The following is a 22,672-nucleotide window of genomic DNA, read 5'->3' on the forward strand; positions in this document are numbered from 1 at the left end:
TCCGACCTGAAATCTGCCACAAAGTCTACTAGTGCCTGCGACTTTATTGTCGTCCTAGGTAGGGATAGGGAAACACTCCATTTGCCTAACCAACCTATTAATTTTGGTTTACGCAAGACAGAATTAATACGAAATTTAGTTCGTACCACCACTGGGTGGGTTTCAAAATAATGACGTAACTTTTTTGCTGCTATAACTAGAGCAAGTACTAATTTTTCAATAGATGAATACATGGTCTCTGCGTCAAGCAGAGACTTACTAACGTAGTAGACAGGTAACTGTTGGTTGTCGTCCTCCCTCGCAAGGACTGCACCGACTAATGTCATGCTTACAGCTAGGTATAATTGCAGCGTTTCATGCTCTTTTGGTTTGGAAAGGAATGGTGGTGATGCCATGTATTGCTTTAAGTCCTACAAAGCTTTCTCGTGATTCTCCGTCCACTCGAACCCTTTATTTTTTCTTAGGACGTTATAAAACAAGTGGCATTTGTCGGACGACTTGTGTAGGGTTGCGACGCATCCTGCCAACTTTTGGGTCTCTTTTTAATGTTCCTTGGGGATTGAATATTGATTACGACTTTGATTTGATCGGGACTTGCTTCGATGCCTCGTTGAATCACAATATACCCTAGGAATTTTTCTGCAGAGACTCCAAAAGGACATTTAGTAGGGTTTAGTTTCATACCATATTTTCTTAGAATGTCGAAGGACTGTTTGAGATGTCCGATGTGATCGTCGGCTTTCTTTGATTTGACCAACATATCATCGATGTACACCTCCATCTATCTCCTAATTGTTCATTAAACATTATATTGACAAGTCTTTGGTACGTCGCTCCTGCGTTCTTTAACCCAAAAGGCATGACTTTATAGTAATAGATTCCTTTGTCCGTCATGAAGGCTGTCTTCTCTTGATCTTTCGGGTGCATCAGTATTTAGTTGTACCCTAATAAGCGTCCATGAAGGTGAGCAGTTCGTGCCTAGCAGTTGCATCGACCATTGTGTCGATACGAGGCAGTGGGAATGGATCTTTCGGGCATGCCTTATTCAGGTCAGTGAAATCTATGCACACTCTCCACTTTCTATTCTTCTTGCTGACTACCACGACGTTAGCTAGCCAGTCGGGGTATTAAACTTCTCTTATTTTCCTGTTTCGATCAACTTTTGGACTTCGTCATTGATCACTTGATTTCTTTCAGGTGCGAACTTTTGTCGCTTCTGCTTGACTAGTCAGTGGTTGGGATCGACGTTCAACTTATGAATAATTACGTCGGGAGTAATACCTGTCATATCCTCATGCGACCAAGAAAAGAAATCGGCGTTAGCTTTAAGAAATTCAATAAGTTCGGACCTTATACATGGGTCAAGCGATACCCCAATTCGGACGGTCTGCTCAAGTTTACCGGGATCCAGCGTCACTTCGTCTATTGCTTGTTCATCGGGCTCTTCTAACGCTGGTCCTTGCTGTAATTGCTATACTGTCCTCTTGGATGGCTTCAAAGTAGAACTGTAGCATTTTCTGGCTTCCTTTCTCCTTTGATTTCTCGCACGCCCCACTTGGTTGGGAACTTGGTTGTTTGATGATATGTTGAGGGGACGACTTTCATACTATGGATCCAAGGTCGACCGATGATGGCATTATAAGTCGACGGGAAATCCACGACATTAAAGTGCGTTGACAGATTGACACCTTAAGCATATGTAGGCAGCACGATCTCTCCACTTGTATTAAGGGCTTCTCCACTTAAACCTACAAGAACAGTTGACTTTCTGACGACGTCTCTGGAGTCGATCTCCATGTCTTCTAAGGTACTTTTTAAGAGAACATTGGCTGAGCTTCTTCCGTCGACTAGCACTCTTCGCAACAGGCAATTGCCAATAGTAAGGGATATCACTAGTCCATCATGATGCTCTTCACGATAGTCTCCCAAATCACAATCGTTGAAGGAGATCACTATTGCTTCCAGAGCCTTGTCTTGATTTGATCTTGCGTCTTTTGGAACAGTGTCCTCGGGGGTACATGTTCTTGCTATTTTCTTTGCTTCAAAGTATGTTAGTCCATAAATATCAGATCCACCAAAGATGACATTGACTACCTTATTGATTTTCGGGGCTTTAGGAGTTTGCTGGGGTGACGTCTCTTTGTTTTTTTATTTGCCTTTTTCCATCAGCTTCTTTAGATGATCGTTCTTCAAGAGGAAGGCTATCTTTCTCCTTAGGGCATTACAATCTTCAGTACGATGGCCATGATCACTATGGTAGTTGCACCACTTGGACTTGTCCTTGCTTTCGTCTGGCTTGTCGCTCTTCCTGGGCCAACGGACGACAGCACCTAAGGAATCCAAGGCATTCAGCACGCCCCCGATGTCGACGCAGAATCCGTACTCAGCAATCACGGGGTATACGTCGACATCTTGCTTCTGAGACTTGTCAACAGAGCTTTGTGCATTGTTAGTTTTATCAACGTTATTGACATTGTTTGCCTGACCTGGCCTGCCATAGGGTTTACGACGCTAATTCTTCCTGTCGTTGGACATTCTATCGATTCTTTCGCTGCCAGCAGAAGTTGCGAGCTTGACGCCTTTTCTGATAGCGATGTCGTCTTCCAGTCGCATCTGGGCTAGGGCGCGAGTCTTGACTTCTTCAAAGGTAGTACAAGGGTACTTGGTCACCTCTTTGTATAGCTCCGAATCCAGTGACATTCCTCTCTTGAAGGCTTTTATGGATGTTCGGACTTCATAACCTTAGATGCCGATCATTTCCTTGTTGAACCTGCTGAAGTACGACTTTATGGACTCGCCGCTTGTCTGGGCGATGGGATACAGGTCGCTCGTCTAATTTTCAACTTTGCAACTGTTGTTGAACTTGCTGTAGAACTCGTTACACAAAGTTTGAAAGTTAGTAAATGGAACCTCGTTTGATATCACACATCCACTCAAGGGCAGGCCCCGTAAGGGTAGCTCCAAAGGATTTGTAGAGGACTAGCTTGAGCAGGTTGTGGGGGATGGAATACTGCCACATCCTTTGCTTGTAATGATTGACATGCTCCAACAGGCAGATGCTTCCATCGTAGAGTGTCGCTGGAGGAGGGATATTCAGCCTTTTAGGAATGTTGGCCATTGCTATCTCTTCCACAAAGGGCGACGGAGCGAAACCATCGGGCTCTTCCGTCACGGTTGGAACTGGCGCACCAGGCAGCCTTTTCAACAAGCGAAGCAGCTTAGCATTATAGGATTCAATCTTGTTCGAGATGTTGGGTCTGCCTCCTCGTCATGCTCTTCATCATTGTAGGGAATTTTTCAACTCATCGTTGAGCCCTACTGTGGTTCATGCTTTTAGGCATGGCGGCGTTCCAAGGAAAAGAAGCTAGAGATAAAAGAGTCGCCAACAAGTTTTAGGAACTTGTAAACCGTTCACGGGTGTGAAGGTTACACCCCATACACAATCACGGAGATCGTTAACTCTATAGTGGTCCGGAACCATGACTGGATGTTCGAGGATGATGGTACCAATCCAACCTAAAAGAGATTGAACCCGCCCTAAATAGGCCTATACTTAATTCTTATAATATTCATGTGCGCTTTTTGATCAACATACATACATCAAGTTAATCCTAAACCTGTTTAATCTACATTGGTTGACTATTAATGCAGAATAAAATCTAATATTGGTGATCACTTGAATTAAAATCATATTAGCCTAAATTCAAATTATTAATTATCTTATTAGGCGTGATTTTAAGTACAAATTTCCTTTAAACCTGCAAGAAAGGGGCAGGATCAAGCAATAACAATAGGTCATGCATAATCAGGCAACATATGATCAATACAACAATCATCATCATAACAACATCATCAAAGCATCGTTAGTAGTAAGATCCTAGACATGATACTAAACAGATTTATAACAAATCCTAGCATGTTACTAATAATAAAATCAAAACTTTATCCTAAACATAATACTAGAAATCATAATAATATCATAAACATGATACTAGAAATCATAATAACATCCTAAGCATGATACTAGGGATTAAAATAATATTATAAACATGATTTCTACTCCAAAATCAAAGAATAATAAGAAAGATAATTGAATTACTCACATTGATGCCTCAACCTTCTTGTTATTAAAACAATACACACGTTAGTAAACTTTAAAAAAGTTACATCAATAAATTAAATAAACCAAATATGAATTGAAATATAGATTTGGGGCCAAACCCTTAAAACTATCAACCTTTCACGTCGAGGTCGAAGGAGGTATTGTGGATGATCAAGATGTATCAAGGATGTGTTGAGGCTAAGAACATGGATGATAGATAAGGATTGATGATGATTGGAGCTAAGTGATTATAGCTTATGATTGGTGGTTCTAATTGATTTGAAAACGGGGAAAACAACCACTATTTATAAGGAAAAAAGAGAGTCAGACGATCAGAAAGATCAAAATTTGGAACGGAATAAAACTGCTCTTGACGTGCCACGCTGGTGCTATCGTGCCGCGCTGATGCGCTGTGTTGGGACTGTCGTAGGGTTGATCCTAGCGTTGTGCGCTGGTTTTAAAGGATAATCTATTTTATTCGGAGTTTAGTTTCTGATGGGTTTTCCATGCAAATTATATCCAAACGTCTTTTAATTTGAATAGAACAAGGATTATAAAAAAGAGAAGTTTTATTCAATCTCAAACTTTTTTATCTTTATCTTTTCGGAAAACAAGAACCTTCTAGAAATTTCCAAACTATGCCTAATTGATTTAGGATTAGGAATAAAATATTTGGACTCTCATATGATCATTGGGTCGTAGGTTAGGTGGACCTAGGCTCGGTTTGGGCTCGATTTAGTATTTTGCCCATAACTTATTCGTTTTAAGTCGGATTTGGGCTTATAATATATCGTTCGAAGCTCTTTTCAAGCCCCAACCAACTAAACAAAAATTGGACGGTGATTATTGACCAAAACAATCTGGTTTGGACGTTTTATTGGATTGGACACAAAATGAATGATTTTAGGGGACACGAAATGAATGATTTCGCGTTTAAAGGCACGAAATGAATGATTTGGATCTAAGGACATGAAATGGATGATTTTGGATTAAAACATGTTAATATAGGTTAGAAATATGGTCAAGGTCTAAGGGAAGTTCACGAGACTCTTCAACTCTTTACCGAACTCGTTAATCAAAGACGTGAAAGGTACTCATCACTGGGTTTGGTTTTTGGGGAGACACAATCAGGTCTCTACAGTCATGCTCTTCGTCATCCTCTTGATCGTCGTCCTTGCCACCTGATTCGTCTTCAGAGTCCAGGCTCATCGTAGAGGAGATGTTGTGCGTATTGCGGCGCCGTCCTGGCATGTTACTGCGAACGGAATCTAGCTCCTTCCTGAGGGAATCAACAGTCTTCTGACTTTCTTCAGCAAGACGCGCGTTCTCAGCTTTTTCCTGTGCGAGCTCCTTTTGAGTCTTGCGGACTTCCTGCATGAGCTGCTCGAGGGTCATGTCTTCTCCCGAAGAACACATGGATGTTGGATGATTGCTTTTTGGGGATTTTTCGAATGAAGATATAGTCGCCAGCCCCACGGTGGGCGCCAAATTGTTTATGCCAAATTTCGCCTAAGGACGACCTAAGGTTAGGACGTTCGACGGCTAGAATATAAAATATGAAAAGCGAATTAAACTAAGTTAAAAACAAATAAGGACAAGGTGTTTTGATGACGCAGAAAACCCAAATGTGGGAAAAACTGCGGGTGGGAACAAGACCACCAATTCACTATGAACACTTTCGAGTACAATGAGAATAGAAGCTTAGAAATGAGAGTAAGATGCGTCCGTAGATTGTAACTACTGAATACAACTATTCTGCTGTTTATAATACTAGCTAGATGGGCTAAACCCTAACTGAAGATGCCGTTGGAAGCTCTCGTCAACCTCCCTAAAAAATAGGGAAGTGGTTGCTTGACTAAGTCTTGTGCTTATCTCTTTGTCTTGGACTTATCAAGACGGTATTTCAAGTGTTATCAGCAAAATGTCTCCCTTAAAGAAAGGAACAAATATTCTGCACTTCCTCAGCAATCGCTTGAGCTTCGCTGGGTTAATAAAAGTTGTCAACCGTTGCTCGTAATCGTTCGTCATGACGATCGTGATGTCGTAGCTGAAATTTGACCATAACATAAACCCCTCTCCAAAATTGACTCTCATGATTCTAATTATCACTTGAATAGCTTTGAATTCAGAGAATGATCGATGTTACTTTTTTTTGTTACCAAAACAAGACATTACATTAATCACAAAGCAAATATCTTGAAGACATTTTGAGATATGATCACATATTCATACTCATACCTTAGAAATGATGCTTCAAAGTCTCAGTCACTCAAATTAAAGAGCCCCACATAAAAAGGACATAAACCATAAAAATAAAAATAAAAATAAAAATAAAATCATATTGTTGAAAATCATACTAATCATTATCATTCATCATCACAACTTATGGCATTTGTCAGGGGATATCAATATTAAGGAATGATATCGATTTTAATCTCACCTCATTTATTTTGTTTGTAATCATTTTTTATTTTAAAGTGATTGATGATATCAATAGTTATTGTGAACGTACCTTTTATGTATCAATTTTTGGCAATAACAATTCCTTGTCATGGAATATGTCTTTTATTTGATTAGTTTGTTGTGTTTGTAAAACGTATTCAATCATTTCAAATCACATACTGTAATAATTAAATATAGTTTTATGTCTTTTTCTAAATTCTTTTACTACATATGTATTTTTCCCCTCAAATATGTCAATTTAGTATACCCCGTATCAACTTATAAGAAACGGAGATAGAACAGTAAAGTAAATGTAGTAGCTTGGCTGCCTAAAAGATAAATAAAGTGAATCATCGATATTGTCGAAGTAGAGGCCGATGGGGCCCTAGATGGCAAATCAAATCACACAAATTTACACCCATTGTCAAGTCCAACATAAGAGGCCCATGCTTTGAATACTAAAATTACTTGGATTTTTATCTAAAAGAAAATACAAAATATTGTCTGCCTAGTTGTAATCAGCCCTATTAAGTTTCAAGCTTTAGTGCAACAAATAAAGAGGCTAATTACTAAATGTCCGCTTACAATTGTTTCATTTAGACAGCTACTATTTCAATATAATAATGCATAGACATCAAAGTCCATAATTCCATGTGACATCGGACAAGGCAATATACGAGTATCATCAATACGAATATACGATACTCAATTTATGAGGGCATGCCATTTTTTATTTTATTTTTTCTATCCAATTATATAACATACTTGTGTATGTGTTTTATAATCGGTTGTGTTAAGACTTAAGAGTACACTAGTATAACGGTACATCTGTAGAACAAATTTGGGTTAATCACCGTCCATAAGAGATTAGCCCATATATTCTCTCAAATGCTTGATCTGTTAATAGGGCCCTTCTCCTTACCAAAAAAAAAAAAAAAAAAAAAAAAAAAAAAAAAAAACTGCATCATAAATGAAATAGCCCATTAAACTTATATGTTAATTACATAATTGCCCTCTATCTTCACGTTCATCAATTAGGAATATCTAACATATACGAGCTGACGAAGTACTTGCTCCAAAAGATTGGGAAAAATGGACGTTGCTTGAGGTGGTGAAAGATGATCCAAAAGAGGTTAACGGATTGTTTTTGCCCATGTGAAGGATACGGTACGCTGTTTCTTACTTATAATAAACATTTGGAAATTTTATACATTTGAATAGTTTAACACTGATATATGAATACAACATTTGTGATTATATGTTAATACGTTATATCATCTATGATGAGCTTTGCAAAATTTTCAGTAAAACATATACAAATGGCAAAACTTTTGTGATTTAATAGTTTATTACCAAGGATACAACAACTGTAAATGTATTTGTGACCTAATTTAATAAAGTCTCCGATCTATATTCAAATAAGCCTTATGTATGTGATTTCTAAAAAAAAAAAAAAAAAAAAAAAAAGGAAAAAACATTGAGATTAAAACATAGACATTGGTGATTGGTGAATGGTAATAGATAAATTGATGATATATGATTGAACAAGAAGGGATAAAAATATTCGAGGTGATGGGTTGTAAGTAAAAAATGATATCAGTATATAGCACATGCCGCACTAGTTGTATTGTCTTCTCGATCACGGCAGGCAAATCAATCGGGCGTAAGACCTTAACCATGATATGAGTAATAAATGCAACCCCAAATCCAACTTCATACTACAACATGTCCATATCAAATTGTTATAATTATAGTAATGGTATGATAAGGTCATTAACTTACAAGGGGCCATGGCCATGTCCATGTCCATGTCCATGTCCATGTCCATGTCCATTATTTGTAATTAACTCATCCAATCGAGATCCGGTTGCATAATATTTATAGGAGATTGCATTTGTTGGATAATATACGACAACACACATAATTCATTTTAATAACATGTAAAAATTTTAAAAACTTTTAATATAGCTGAGTTGGATTGCACTATTTTTTGTAATTATTTGTCGTGTTAGATGAATTATCTATCAAATGGTTAGACTATTTTTTTTTCAATTTAAATCTTGATAACGGATCAATGTGAAGCTAACTTGTAATTAATTGTCGTCTAATTAGTAGGCACTAATTGAACACCGAGTAAAGTAATTAAATCCCTTGTCTTTCTTGGTCTCTATTGATCCCCATGAAGCAATATGCTTATATGAGTTGGGAGTATGATAAACTAAATTACATTTTAGTATTTTACAAATGTCAATCTTCACATCTTCAACATTATAGATTCATAGTCTCAATGTTATTGATAATCAGTATATTATCAGCCTCTATTTCTTTATCCTTGCAAACTTTTTTCCATCCTTTAGTAACCAAAAACATCTTGTTAGGCCTTTTAACACTTTGGGCCTTTCTTGTGAAGAGGATAGTTCACGTGAAAGCCACCAACACCACGCCACCTTGCAGCCACCCGACGCCGACCACCTCCGGCTGCCCAGCCACCGCCGGCGACCCCGCGGTTAGCCACCGCAGCGGTTCGTCTCTCCTCCTCCTTGTTTTAAATTATTGTTTATGTAATTATTTGTTTTGGGTTTTGATTTTTGATTGATAATTCTCATGGGGTGAGCAAGGATTGGATCAGATATCCGAAATTTGGGATATCCAATATCCGAATTTGATCCGAAAAATTTCGAACATCCGATATCCGAAATTATAAATTTATATCCGATATTATTATATAATACAGTAATTTTTAATTATTATAAAAAAAATGTAAGAGAATAACCAAATTTTTGGATATTTGGATCGGATATCCATTATCCGAAATCCAAAATATTTTGGATCTCCGAAAATCCGAAAAATGATATCTGAATACTGAATAGGTATCCATATTCAAAATTTCGGATCAGATATCCTACAATATCGTATTAGATGCGGATTGAATTTTCGAATCTCCGGATAGTTTAGCTCAACCTTAATTCTCATCTTCCATTGTAAATAAATCCTTGTACTAAGCTTAGCAAGAGGTAGAACAAATTAAGAAATTCTGTTACTGAGCAACAAATTTCCCTTTTTATTTGTAAAAGTCTGATTGATAGTCCCAAAATTTTGTACATTAATATTGGTAGCCCCAATCAGATTGAAATTCACAACATAGACCTGAAGTATAGGTATTCCAACCGAATGCCAATAGCTGCTGTCTGGTGTGAATCTGTTGAAAGTGGTTCCATGGCTGATACGTAAAAGCCTTCTTCGATGGGTGCTACAGTTGGGGTTTGAGGAGAGCAAGGTAGCTGACAAGGCTCATTGGTGGTAATACAAGCAAGCTGGGCAAAGCGGCGTGGGCTACTAGCCTACTCTTCTAGGCAAAATGATGTTTTATGGGAGTCATGGGAGCAGATCGTAGCTAAAGCTAAAGACAATTACATTGCAAAAACAAAACTTTCCACATTCAACTTTATCACTAGCACCAACTTTTTTGCAAACAGTTCAACTATTATAGCAGCATAATTTTATAAAAATGCCCTAAAGATGCATCTAACTTAAAAGCGTGTCTAACCGACTACTCCACCATGTCAAGTAACCCCAAACATATCTCATAGATCATCATTGATTCACATAATATCGTTCAAAAGAATATGATGAAGAATTACTACTTGCCAATCTATTTCCTTCACTAGGAGTACAAGAATAACTGAATACAACATGCATTTACAATTAAACAAGAATTACAAAGAGCTAAAGTTACATTCAAGTAAAAGAATATCTAATTTCGAAAATCAAGGACTAGTATACTAGTAAAGTAGTATCCAAGTGAAGGATTACCAAAAGATTGATCATGATTCACAATCCTTCGGTAGCGCCCTGCCAAACTTCAACAAGCTGCTGATCCTTCCTTGTGACAAACATCTTGTTCCCACCAAATCTCAAATTGGTAATTTTGTCACCTCCCATATCCTTAGCTCTTCCCATCAAAGTCCTCTTAAAAACTCTACCACCCAACACATTTTCACCACTTAATGAAGAATCAACCAATACCTCAGACCATAACTCTATATCTCCACCTTTACTAACAAATACATCACTCCCATGACATTCAACTTTACATCCTAATCCCTCTTTTTTTGAATTAATCAACTTCGTTCGATTTCCTAAACAAACCCATTCACTTTCAGAGCCAAGATTTCTAAAATCTAGGAAGAAAACCTCACCAGAATTGATACCAACTTTAAACATACATGGTAAAGAACTCGAAACCGCGACATCAGCAAAGCAATCTACTTTCTCCTTCATCTCCCACACTACATTTCCAGACCTAATATCCCACAATTTTATACTACCTACTACACCTGTTGGTCCACTATGATTCCCAGATGCCATTAACAAATTATAACCAGAAACCCAATTTAATTTTGTTGCTGGAATAGTAGAACAATCAAAATCAGAACCATATATCTCGTTTCGAGCAATCTCGAAAATGGGCCTAAAATCACCCAAGAGATCATAAACCACGATAGCATTAGAGTTCCTCCGACTCGATTCGAAACTAGTAAACAAGTACTCATTGGATGAACCAATGGCCTGAACATTTGAACTAGACCTAGTTGAATTCTCCCAATTCAAACACTCCCTCACAAAACCCTTTTCAAGATCAATTATTTGCAATCCACAAAAATCAGTAGCACCAGCAGCCGCCACATCAGAGGCAACTGCCAATAATGAATCAACTGCAACGAATTCAGTCAAAATCGTTGACTTTCTACTCAACGACCAGTCAAAGGAAGTGATCTTACTACCATGAGCAACATGAACAGAACCAAACGACGTCGTTGAGATAGCAGAAATTGAATCTCTACCATTTAAGGGAAGAAACGATGATTTCTGGAGAATTAACGGGTTGAATTGAGATGGGTTGGAGAGAGAATTAATTAAAATTGGCTCAATTCCATAGAATTGGGATTCGGTAATTAGGTCATGAAGATCGAAAATTTTGGATTTTGAGGGAAGATTTCCAGTTCTTAGGAGAGAGAGAAAGATTGAGAACAATTGAGGGTCTCGATCGATAAAGGGTACTTGTGAATTTGAATTTGAATTTGAAGAAGAAGAAATGGTGGAAAGGAAGGAATTGGGGCCAGCTAGGGTTAGGGTTTTTTGGGTGGTTTGAAAGAGTTCACCACCAACATTTAGGGTTACAATATTTGATTCAGATTTGGGATTTTGAGAATCAATTGAAGAATTCATTGAGAAGTTTAAGTGGTAGCTTTCATTAAATTTGATTTCCAGCAGAGAAGAGAGTGTAATGAAGAGGAAGGTGTAAACTTCAGTTGAAAGTTTGACTTCGGAGAAGACAGTCCAGGCCTAGCGGTCTAATCTCAAATTTCCGTTTAGTTTAATAAAAATTATTTTTTTTTATTTTTTTTTTCATTAGTACAGTAAAAATTATTAAATTAAAAAAAAAAAAAAATCAACCAGTAAAAATAAAGAATGAAAACGGAGTCATAATTCGCTTTGATTTTCTTTACTCCGTTCATTTTTTTATTGTCATATTTATCTTATAATGAGGTTTTTTTTTCTAATTTTAAAGTTTTACACTTTTTCTTTGACATATACATATTCCATAATAATTACTCGTACATTTTCAATTTAGGGAACTCAACACCCACTTATTTTTTGTTATATAAATTAATTATCTAAAATTAAGTGTCGATTAAAGTGTACGTAACACTTATAAAAACTAAGGAAGTATGTGATTGGAAATTTTTTTTTCGGAAATTCACTTTGATAACCTTAGCTTGTCTAATTGTACACCCTTTATCCTAAAACTAAGTGCTTATTTCCATTTTGTATGATCAAACTTACTTTTAAACTTATTAATGTTGTTTTAAACATAAAATTAACTTTATTTTCTAATCATGGTTAACAATAACAATTAGTTGCTTAAGTATCCTTATGATGTTATTTGCATTGTGTTGGTTTAACAGCCACAAAATCCAAACATTTGTCTTGGATAATTGGATTGGTACGGGGGTATGAAGTGAGGAAGGCAAATTGAAGGGAAATGAGAAATGAGTCGGGTTAGGAGTCACCAAGGGGATGTCGAATTGTCGATGGTTGGCGGTGGTTATGGTGGTGTTTGCGGTGGTTCACGATAGGGGGTGAAAGATTGCGAAAGGGAGTGCAAGAGAGTAGGAAAAAGAAAATGTTAGTAGTCATTTTCAGTAGCATGAAATTGGGCACATCCAAGTCGGTCAACTCTCATCCACTAAATTTCACAAATGAAGCAACATTATTGATAATATACAACTCTCATCATAGGTTAAGGATAATATTTTGTAATTTGTAGTAATCCTAATCGCATTAGATATCCTAATATCTTTCAGACTAATGCCGCCTTCTATCTCTAAAAATACGATCAATGGAAAATAGTCCAAGGGAGTTTCACAATCGAACAATTATCATATATCAAAACTCAATGTAGAGATCGAAATTACAAGATATTAAAACTTAGAAGAAAGAAAATGGATGCAAATATTATTGGTAACTAGTATCTTCATCACAACTAGCAGGCACAAGTTGAACACCAAATAACTTTAACCCCTTATTTTTCTTGGTCTCAACTGCTTCACCTTGAACCAATGATAACTCACTTCCATGCAAAATTCCTTTCTCCTTGTCAACTACATTATTATTTTTTGCTACATTTTCATCATTTCCTTTGTTACATTTCACAACATCAATCATCCAAAACTTCTTCACATCATTAGCCTCATTTTCTCTAAACTCACACGTATAAAAAGTCACAACATCTTTGGCCTCTAATTCCTTCACCCTTACAAACTTGTTCCATCCTCTAGTAAACACAAAACTTTGGCTACTCTTCCAATAGCAATACCGAAAATTCCAACTCTTCATTGTATTGTCGTAGAATATCAACTCCATGTCTCCTCCTTGATCGCCGCCCTCTTCTTCACCTTCACATACACCAAACTTCCTTCCATTGTTATCTTTAACGGGAAAATACTTTATAGCGTACCTTTTTGGAATCACAAGCCTATTGAGCTTTCCAACGTCGCTTGGGGTCAATTCCTTCCTAAAGAGTTCTTGACAATAGTACCCTTCTTGCTTGTTGTTGTTGTTATTATTGCTTGTTTGAACATTGCTCACTTGAGAAATGGATGACAAATATTCACCAAATTTAGTTTGGTAAGACCCATCTTTGATCATGTTTAGCACTTGATCAGTACTATAGTGGGCTTGGAAATTGGGCTCATATATGGTAAGAGCAGTCCATGGGAAGTTTCGATGGGCATCACCGGAGTTCCCATGTCGTAGCTTGATGGCGGCGCTATCATAAGCAGCAGCGGCAGTCGCCTCGGTTTTGAAGGTGCCCAACCAAATCCTGTGGTGGTTGGCATAGATCTGTGCTCCCCAATGACCATTTTGTTGATACACAACACCCTTGTATTTAGAAGAACCACTATGTTGCCTGTTGGGCTTATCAACAGCCTTGAGCCTATCAACAGTATTGGGCCTAATAATAGTGTTGGGCCTTTTTGGTTGAAAATTGGAGCTGTTTGAATCTGAGGCTTCTGCTTTGGTCATTGTGCTTGACCCCCTCTCTTCTTCCATTAATTGTAATTACTCCTATGTCAATCAACTCAGTTAAATTCAATTTAACTATAACAAAAACAACAAATTGTTTATATGTAATCGAAAATTAATTTGTTTCGATCGATAATGAAACCGAAGAATTTGAATAATTAGCCAGCAAAAGATCAATACACTAGTTAGCTAACCATTAAACCAATATGCATTAAACACAAACACAAGTAGGTGTCAAAACTTGATCCGACCGACCTGATCTGAAACCAACCCGAAATATATTTGATTTTGACTCGTATAGACACAATAATTTAGCATAATTCAAGTTTGAAATTAGAGTCGGTCTGACCTCATCGGATCCGACCCAGACGTCCGAATTGATACATTACACAACAAAAAGCGATGTTAAAAAAATATATATTACTCCCTCTGCTTTTATGGATTTTATTACATAGATATGAATTAGAGACTTGGCCAGAATTCATAATAACTCAAATATTTCATAATTGATAGAATTCAGAAGAATAGAGTGATCATTGAGACTAGCATTGAATTAGCACATGGAATATTATCCATTAAAGATTGAAACTTTATCATATCCATTAAAGATTGAAACTTTATCATAAAGGATGAATATCAAATTGTTGTAAAAACAACGATTAATATACAGAAATCAATTTAAATTAAATACTTGTATATGTTTAGAGCATACCTGAACTGAAGTTGTTGTGATTAGAATGAAACAAAAGAGAAAGATGGATTTTTGTTGTAATGTAAAGAAATTAGGGAGCAAACATCTTGTAAGAGTTTTTATACACAATAACCAAATACGGATTTATGAAACAGAGATTTATAAAATAGAAGAGTATAAAAAAAAAGTATTTTGGGAAGAGATTTATTTTGGGAAATTATATATCCTTGCGATATCACAGCTAATCCTTAGTTAACTTAAGTAAAAGTAGACCAAATTTTAACTTTCTTAATTTTATGTAATGAAATCATGTAATGAAATCCTGTAATAAAGGTCCTCTGTCCAAATTTTGATTCTATTATGGCTCAAAATCATACCTTTGACAAATTTATGAGATTTCCTTCCGTTTTTTGTTTTTGATTTTTTCCTTCTCTTTATTTTTCTAAGATTTAGCACAAATTTGTCAGAATTAAACCTCTAATGTTTAGCAACTTTTGATTTTAAATTGTTTGTAACGAAAGATATCACAATTTTTGAAAAATTAGAAGATACTCGTATGAAAATAAATGGAAAGAATCTCTTTTGTTGCATGAGGATTGAGGAGTGATGAACGATTAAGGGTCAATAAATACAATTAATCAAATTAGCACAAATAAAAATTGTCACGCTTTTATCAATGGCAAAAATATTTGTTATTTATCCACTGTAAAAATGTCAAACAGGTCATTAGTCAATCAATCTAACACTTCGGGTTTGAACCCTTTTGCACAAATAAAAATTTTAGCCAAGTCGGGTTCTAGGGAATTGGGTTATGTGCAATTTTACAATAGTTTTAGTGAGCTCAAGGCTGGGTTCGGGTTTGATTCAGGTCAGACAAATCCAATTTCCAGGTTTGAACTTCATGTTTAAACCGATAATTCATTGACTAACAAGCCAGTCTTGGTTGGGTTTATAACCAGTCGGATCAGTTATTGACAGGTCCTTTCGTTCGGGTGCCACGGTACAGTCAAAATATAACCAAGAAGAGAAATTACCAAGAAAGAGAGTTTTTTTTAAATCTGTACTAGCATTGCAAACTGCCACTATATGTAATTATGTATTATACATTCCAAAATGCATACAGACAAACAAGGCCTAAAGGACTATGGACTAAAGGGTTAGTTCTTCTGATAGAAGTAAAAATACTATATTATCCATACCCTATTTCTAACAAAACATTGCCCATCTCCATCCCTTAAGATTCAATCTACTTCAAAAAGGATCAAAAAGGAAATCACAGTAATCCTAATGGATCCATCTCTCTGAAGTCAGCATCGAACTACACCCCGATAACTTTCGTTAAGGGGCAAACAAATTAATGTGTTTCATGTGTGTTGTGTGTGTGTGTGTGAGAGAGTACATTGGAAGCAGGGTTTGGACCACCCAACATACTTACATATCTGCTAGCTGACACCCGACTGCATCACCGGAAAAAAGGACCAGTTTTGGCAGGGAGCTTCTTCTTTGCCTATAACCTTTTCATTGGCCCACCAGTTTGAGTTGATACATGGTTTATCTGAATCCAAACCATTTACATGGTCGAAATTGAATTCCTTTATTGAACTGAGAGAGGCAGCACGCTGCTTATGATGCCTCTGTCCCTCCTCGAAATTTGTCTGCCCCTTCTCAGAAGTTCCAGCACTAGTACAGTCATCAACTGAGTCGTTAGTATTGTAATCTCTGTCATCAGCATGCTGCAGTGCTTTAGGCAACGCTGTGGGCTTCCTTTCCACGCACCTCACCACATCTTCGGATGTAAGCTCAAAGGAGACACGATGATCAATGAGATAATCATTGTTTCTGTGTCCATTGGGTATATTTGGAAGCGATGAAAGCACAGAATCTTGTGGATCCAAAAGTATGTTGTCTCGAGACTGAGGCTGGATGGCATCTGGAGTCACAGAACCCGATGCTTGCTGTGAACCCCATTCACGCATGGGCCCCACTTCAAGGGTTAGCAGCTTCTGAGGGACTCCATATCGAATATCAGGAAAATAGGGGTCAGGAAAGGGTGAGGATGTGCCTGAGCCTGAGACAGCAGAACCAGGTGAAATAAGAGGGCCCACAGGGCTTCCAGGATGGAGAAGATAGGATTGAAAATCATAATGTGATGGGGGGAACCTATGAACTGCATCACCATTACGGTGAATGGGATCAAGAAGTTGAGCAAACGGCACCTCAGGAGAGGAAGGAGTTGTCAGATGAACTGACTCAGGAGGTGGAGTGAAAGGGGCAGTGGAAGGTTCGGTAGTGTACGTCGAGAAGACAGGAGGAGTGACTAATTGTGTCTCATGGGCATATGGGCCAATGGCAAAAATAGAGCGGGGTCCACTAGGCGGAGAGTACAAATTAGGAGAGTGAGAGTTAAGACCTACAGAGGTTGCAGGAGAATGTAATGCTGATTGTGATTCTGAAGGAAGAAATGATGCAGGAGATGAGGGAGGAGCAACAAAAGGCATTCTGATGGCAGATGGTTGAGTTGAATGTTCAGATGTAGATGCAGCAACTCCATTTCCTTGTGGTGTTGGCTCAGGGACAAGGACAGCATGTCCGAATTTTTTGCTATTCTTTTGGGAACCAAAACACCAATATGTGCTCAAACAGCCACTCCACCTTCGTTTCTGCTAGTAAAAGAATCATATGTATTAGACAAACTAACAAAGACGAAAAATAACCCCATGGTACCAAAACAACCACAGACCAAAAAACTCAAAACATAAACTTCGTGAATAGGTAACTACAGTCCACATAGTTGCTCAAGTTTAGCAGTCACCACACTTTGAGCAAACTGACATTCAAAGTAATCTTATTCTTAAACTTCCAATAAATTACATAGGATAATTCTTGAATAAGCACACCATGTACACGTACCTGTTTTCTTTTTTATTTTATAAAAAGCTTCCTGATCCACCATCAGAAAAATTTACAATATGAGCAGATTTATAATATAACCATTACATCAGATTGTCAGTTTTGGGGATAGGTATCATAAGAAAAGGTGTAGTAAGTGCTATAAACAATTAGACAATAATTAGCCAAACATGTGTTTAAGGTTTTATCTTTTATGTGATCGGAAAGAGTCTTGCAGTCTGTTGTATAACAAATCAACGAGATATGCTTAAAATGAATCTTGCCCTTGGAGGGTCAAGCAGGACGTCCCAATATATATCCTTGCAAGTATTACTCATGTTCAGGGACTGCCACAAACCAAATAGTCACAAATGTATATCACACAAGGACATGAGAGACAAAATGTCAATTCTTCCTGGATACTACTCGGCTACACTCAAAACAATATAAAACAGATCAGATGGTGAGATACAGAGAGGACTAAAGAACACCTCATACACAGACTCCGACAACCAATATATTGCATATATCAAGTCCTCAATGTCCCGATATGTTCTATAGCCATACCAATATACCACTCGCCTGTCATCATACTAATACACTATGCCATTATTACCATTCATAGCCCCAAATCATCAAGGAGTCTCACGGTTCATTACACACTGAAGTTATCGTGTCACTTGCTAATTAGACTAAGTTTATTTTATTATTACTCCTATGAAACTTATCTAAGAAACAAACAAATGGTTATTACTTACAAGAAACTTTCTCATGCTGCCTCCACTTATTATCAATCTTTGTTAGGAAGTTAGGAACGAACAAAGGCGATTTCGGATTTGGGCGTTGACTATTCTACAACAGACTTCTATTTACAAGTTCAGCAACAATCAATCAAATTCAGTATCTCACAAATTCAAATCATTTTACCAGACAAATTTCACTCTCTAAACATTTCATAACAATCAAACAGTAACCAGACAAATTTCACTCTCTAAACATTTCATAACAATCAAACAGTAACCAACAAAACCTACTTCAAAAACTCACTAATAATACACATATTCAACATTTTGAATCTCAAATTATATAAATTCTGAGCATATATAAAAGACCCAGATCTTGAATCTAGCACAAACTTAAATAAACAGCAAACCCACTTCAAAAAAACCAGAAAAATTAAGCAAAATCAAGAAAACTACCATTTCCCCTGCCTTTTTATTTTAATAAATTTCACAAATATTCCAAAAATATAAGTAATAAATAAATGAAATTGGTGAAATTACCTGAACAGAAGAAGGTGGGACCCGAGACTCAGCAGAAGCGATCGCAGTAGCAGCTGCGCTGACGGTCTCCATAGCACTATTCATCTCCCCATCTCCTCCTCTGTTCATCTCTTTCTCTCTCTAAAAAAACTACCACTTTCTCTCTCTAGAAAATCACATACACAATCAAATTCAGATTAACACAGTAAAAAAATAAACCCAGAAATCTTATGAAATTCTGAAGAGAACCCAGAATCCAAAATCAAAACTTTAAACAAGAAACTTAAACAAGTTATTTAGGGTTGATTTTGACTTAGAAAAAAATAAAACAAACAAGAAAACCCCAATTTAAGAACACTAAATCCCAAATCTCTAAAAATCTGAAATTTTCTCTCTCTTAACAAATTTCTCTCTCTAAAACTAAGCTTCTGAATGTCTGCTGCTGAATTCTCTCTTAAATGGCTTTTGGGGTCAAACACGGCAATGACTTGATTATTATTATAATTATTATCAGAAAATCCAAAGCTTTTTAATGTTTACTTCTAAAAGCTATTTTTACATCTGATTCTGTAATTATTACTATCATCAACTTTGCATTGACAAATATACCCTTAATTTAGAGTCTAATTTTCATGTGTACCATTGCCAAAAGCCAACAAGTGCCTTGGGATGGTTTTTAATTGAAAATAATATGGTAGAGGGGGGGTGTATCTAAAGCCAACAAGTGCATGGTACACCCGGAAAACGGAAGTACATTACATATAAATAATAAAATATTGGGATAAATTTAATGTTCTTTTTTTATGAAGTCTCATTTATATGTAATGTTTTTTTATTTTATATGTAATGCTCATTTCACTCATTCATTTTCTCTCTTTTCGATACTCTCTCTCCTCTCCCTCTAACTTCTTCCATTTCATTTCTTGATTTTTAGGGGCCGTTTGGTTTGCACAGGGTAATCGGAATGGAATGCAAAAAGGGAATGGTGGAGAATGCAATGAAACCCTTTGAATTTAGGGTGTTGTTTGGTGAGAATGGAGGAGAATGGAATGAAACCACCACAGAACCACCACAGCACAACCATTGCACCCCTTCCTTCATTATTTTCCACCTTCTCCAACCACCGCACCGCCCGACCAACACCACACCGGAACCAGCCACCACTAATCCTACCTTCGCCGCCCCTCCCCCTCGTCAAAAAAGTTGAATTCATGCAAAATTTACCAGAAAAAATGGCAAATTCAAAATAAACGAAAATTTACAAATCTAGAATTGAACTAATTCATAAAAAATATACAGAATTTTAGAACTGAATTAGAGTAAAGAGGTAGAGGAGCGTACCTAAAATGTCTGGGAAAATGGAGGAGAGAGAAAGAGAGAAGAAGGTCGGGGAAGGTTTTCCGTGTGGGAGGAGGGGCGGCGAAGGGCGGTGAAGGGCGGCGAGGGTCTGGGGAAGGCCGACGAACATCCGGCGAGCAGCAGCAATTCCGGCGAGCAGCAGCAAGCTGATGGGGTATGGTGGTGGTTGGGGAAAGGAACGGGAAAGGTAGGGGGGTGGGGAATGAGTCTAGAAGACTTTTGGGTAAACCAAAAAATAGAATGGAGGAATGGGAATGACAAAAGTGTGAAAACAAACACTAACAAAGGGAATCATTCTCATTCCCTTTCCCCATTCCAGCGAACCAAACGGCCCCTTATAGTTTTTATGTGCTTATTTCATCACTCACAGACACATTTATACTAGATTTTATACTTCAAAATCCAAATTTCACAACCAAATTTTCGGATTTTTCATGATTTGAGAATTTTGGGTATATTTTATTTTGGCTAAAAAACTTGCAAGTTGAAGTGTTTAACTTGCTTGATTTCCACTATTAATTCACTTTACAAAGGTTTTCTACTCATTTGAGGTATGACTTCTCTTTCTTTGTTCATCTTTGTTCTACTTCATGAATATGAAACCCTAGGTTGTACTTCAATAGTGAACTCTCTCTTTGCTTGTTATTTTTACTTATATTTTGTGTTTTGTGATAATATTTGTTGTTCATATAAAGCTTTATTATCATGAAATTACTTGGATTGTTTGAATTTTTGCCACTACCATTGTTGTTCATCATCTTCTTCCATGGGTTTGGGTAGTAGCATTTTTCCATTATTTATATGTAACGTTCTTTTTCAGAAAGATAATGTTCTTTTATATTTATATGTAATGTTATTTTATTTTTAAGTTATGTTCTTTTATTGTATATAATGTTCTGTATTTTATATGTAACGGTCTTTTTGATGTACTCTATGTCCGTTTGTAATGTATAATAAATTATTATAACTACGATTTTTTTTTTATAAGTAATGTTCTTTTATTTATAGACAATGTTCTTTTATTTATATTAATGTTCTTCTATTTATAGGTAATGTTCTTTTATTCATAGGGTGATGTTCTTCCGGGTGTACTATGCGCATGGTACACCCGGGTGTACGAAACCATTATTGTTTTTAATGAGGAATTTACAAATATAAATATAAATACAAATATTACCGCATCTTGTATTCTCGTATGCGGTTGGCCACATCATGTGACCGCTTGTAAAAGAACGAAGTAACTCATGATCATATAATACTGACGAAATAACCCTTGTACCGAATAACCTCTATAATAATAATGAAGTAACCTATATGATACCTGGTCACACCGTGTGAGCGCCACGTATAAGAATTTGTGTACAAATATATATAAAATAATTTAACAAAAATAAAATGAAAATGAAAACAGAGAGAATTAAATGTAAGGGTATGAGCGTATGACACTTGCGCATTAAAAATTACTGCCGTTGTATATCTCCATTATTAGATGCACATGATAGATGATAGGCTTATTACTCTTTTCATTTTTATTTTTTTCACATTGTCACATTCCACCGCATTTGATAATAATAATACTATAAATTCCACCATCTTATAAATATTAAAGTTCATTTATGGTAGATATTGTTGAACCATAATTTATTTGGTATTTACAACATCAAGTATGGGCAAAATATTTTTTTTTTTCTTTCTACAATGTAATTTGAAGTATTATGGACGTAATATTTACGAGTTTGTGCTGGTTATATACAAAATAAAGTCTAACGGTAAGTCGTTTTTAACGTCATGAATCATGATTGATGATAATTGATAATATATATAGGAAAACATTTCAGGCTAAAATATAATAAGATGAAATATCACACACACAAAAATGAAACAGATGAAATGCATGTTATTTCTTCTATGAGTAGCATGGTAAAGTTTCATGATTTTTTAAAAAGAAAATATGTGTGATTAATTTCGAAGAGGCAAGCCCTAAGAAAAAATAGAGAAAATTAACAGATTTATATGACGCACACCTGAGGTAGATCTATAAATGGATGTAAATTATCCATTACGTACAAGCATAATTTATTTCAAATAAGCCACTTGTCACAGGACATTTATGCAGAAGAGAGGTATCTATTGGTGGTTAAGTATGCGTTACGAAAGAGCCGAGAAATGTCTATTATTGGTGACAAAGAAGTAACGTAACCTTCGATTGGCCTACGAGGCTACTATGATGTTATCATGCTCTCTGTCGAAAAAAACAAGGTGACGCGAGCAAGTTAATGACTTAACTAAATGAGAGAAATAAAATCATTGAAATCAGTTGTCTCCCATGACCTAAGT

At 36.5% G+C, this 22,672-nt stretch overlaps 3 protein-coding genes across 3 annotated transcripts; all 3 read right to left on the bottom strand.

Moving 5' to 3' along the window:
- Window positions 1-10,107: 10,107 nt before the first annotated feature.
- On the bottom strand, window positions 10,108-11,967 carry LOC110719539 (BTB/POZ domain-containing protein At5g41330-like). The gene has a single exon (XM_021898491.1). The coding sequence runs from the start codon at window positions 11,771-11,773 to the stop codon at window positions 10,376-10,378; it is 1,398 nt and encodes a 465-aa protein (XP_021754183.1). The 5' UTR covers window positions 11,774-11,967; the 3' UTR covers window positions 10,108-10,375.
- A 1,096-nt stretch (window positions 11,968-13,063) lies between these two features.
- Window positions 13,064-14,216, bottom strand: LOC110719209 (AP2/ERF and B3 domain-containing transcription factor At1g50680-like). Its single transcript, XM_021898109.1, has one exon. It carries the CDS (start codon window positions 14,159-14,161, stop codon window positions 13,064-13,066), a length of 1,098 nt encoding a protein of 365 aa, XP_021753801.1. The 5' UTR covers window positions 14,162-14,216.
- A 1,639-nt stretch (window positions 14,217-15,855) lies between these two features.
- On the bottom strand, window positions 15,856-19,452 carry LOC110719540. Its single transcript, XM_021898492.1, has 2 exons — window positions 18,998-19,452; window positions 15,856-17,485 (listed from the first exon to the last, which is right to left on the bottom strand). The coding sequence occupies exons 1-2, from the start codon at window positions 19,103-19,105 to the stop codon at window positions 16,268-16,270; spliced, it is 1,326 nt and encodes a 441-aa protein (XP_021754184.1). The 5' UTR covers window positions 19,106-19,452; the 3' UTR covers window positions 15,856-16,267.
- Between the last annotated feature and the right edge of the window lie 3,220 nt (window positions 19,453-22,672).

The sequence above is a fragment of the Chenopodium quinoa genome, unplaced genomic scaffold, assembly GCF_001683475.1.
Source record: "Chenopodium quinoa cultivar QQ74 unplaced genomic scaffold, ASM168347v1, whole genome shotgun sequence".
NCBI classification, from domain to species: domain Eukaryota; kingdom Viridiplantae; phylum Streptophyta; class Magnoliopsida; order Caryophyllales; family Amaranthaceae; genus Chenopodium; species Chenopodium quinoa.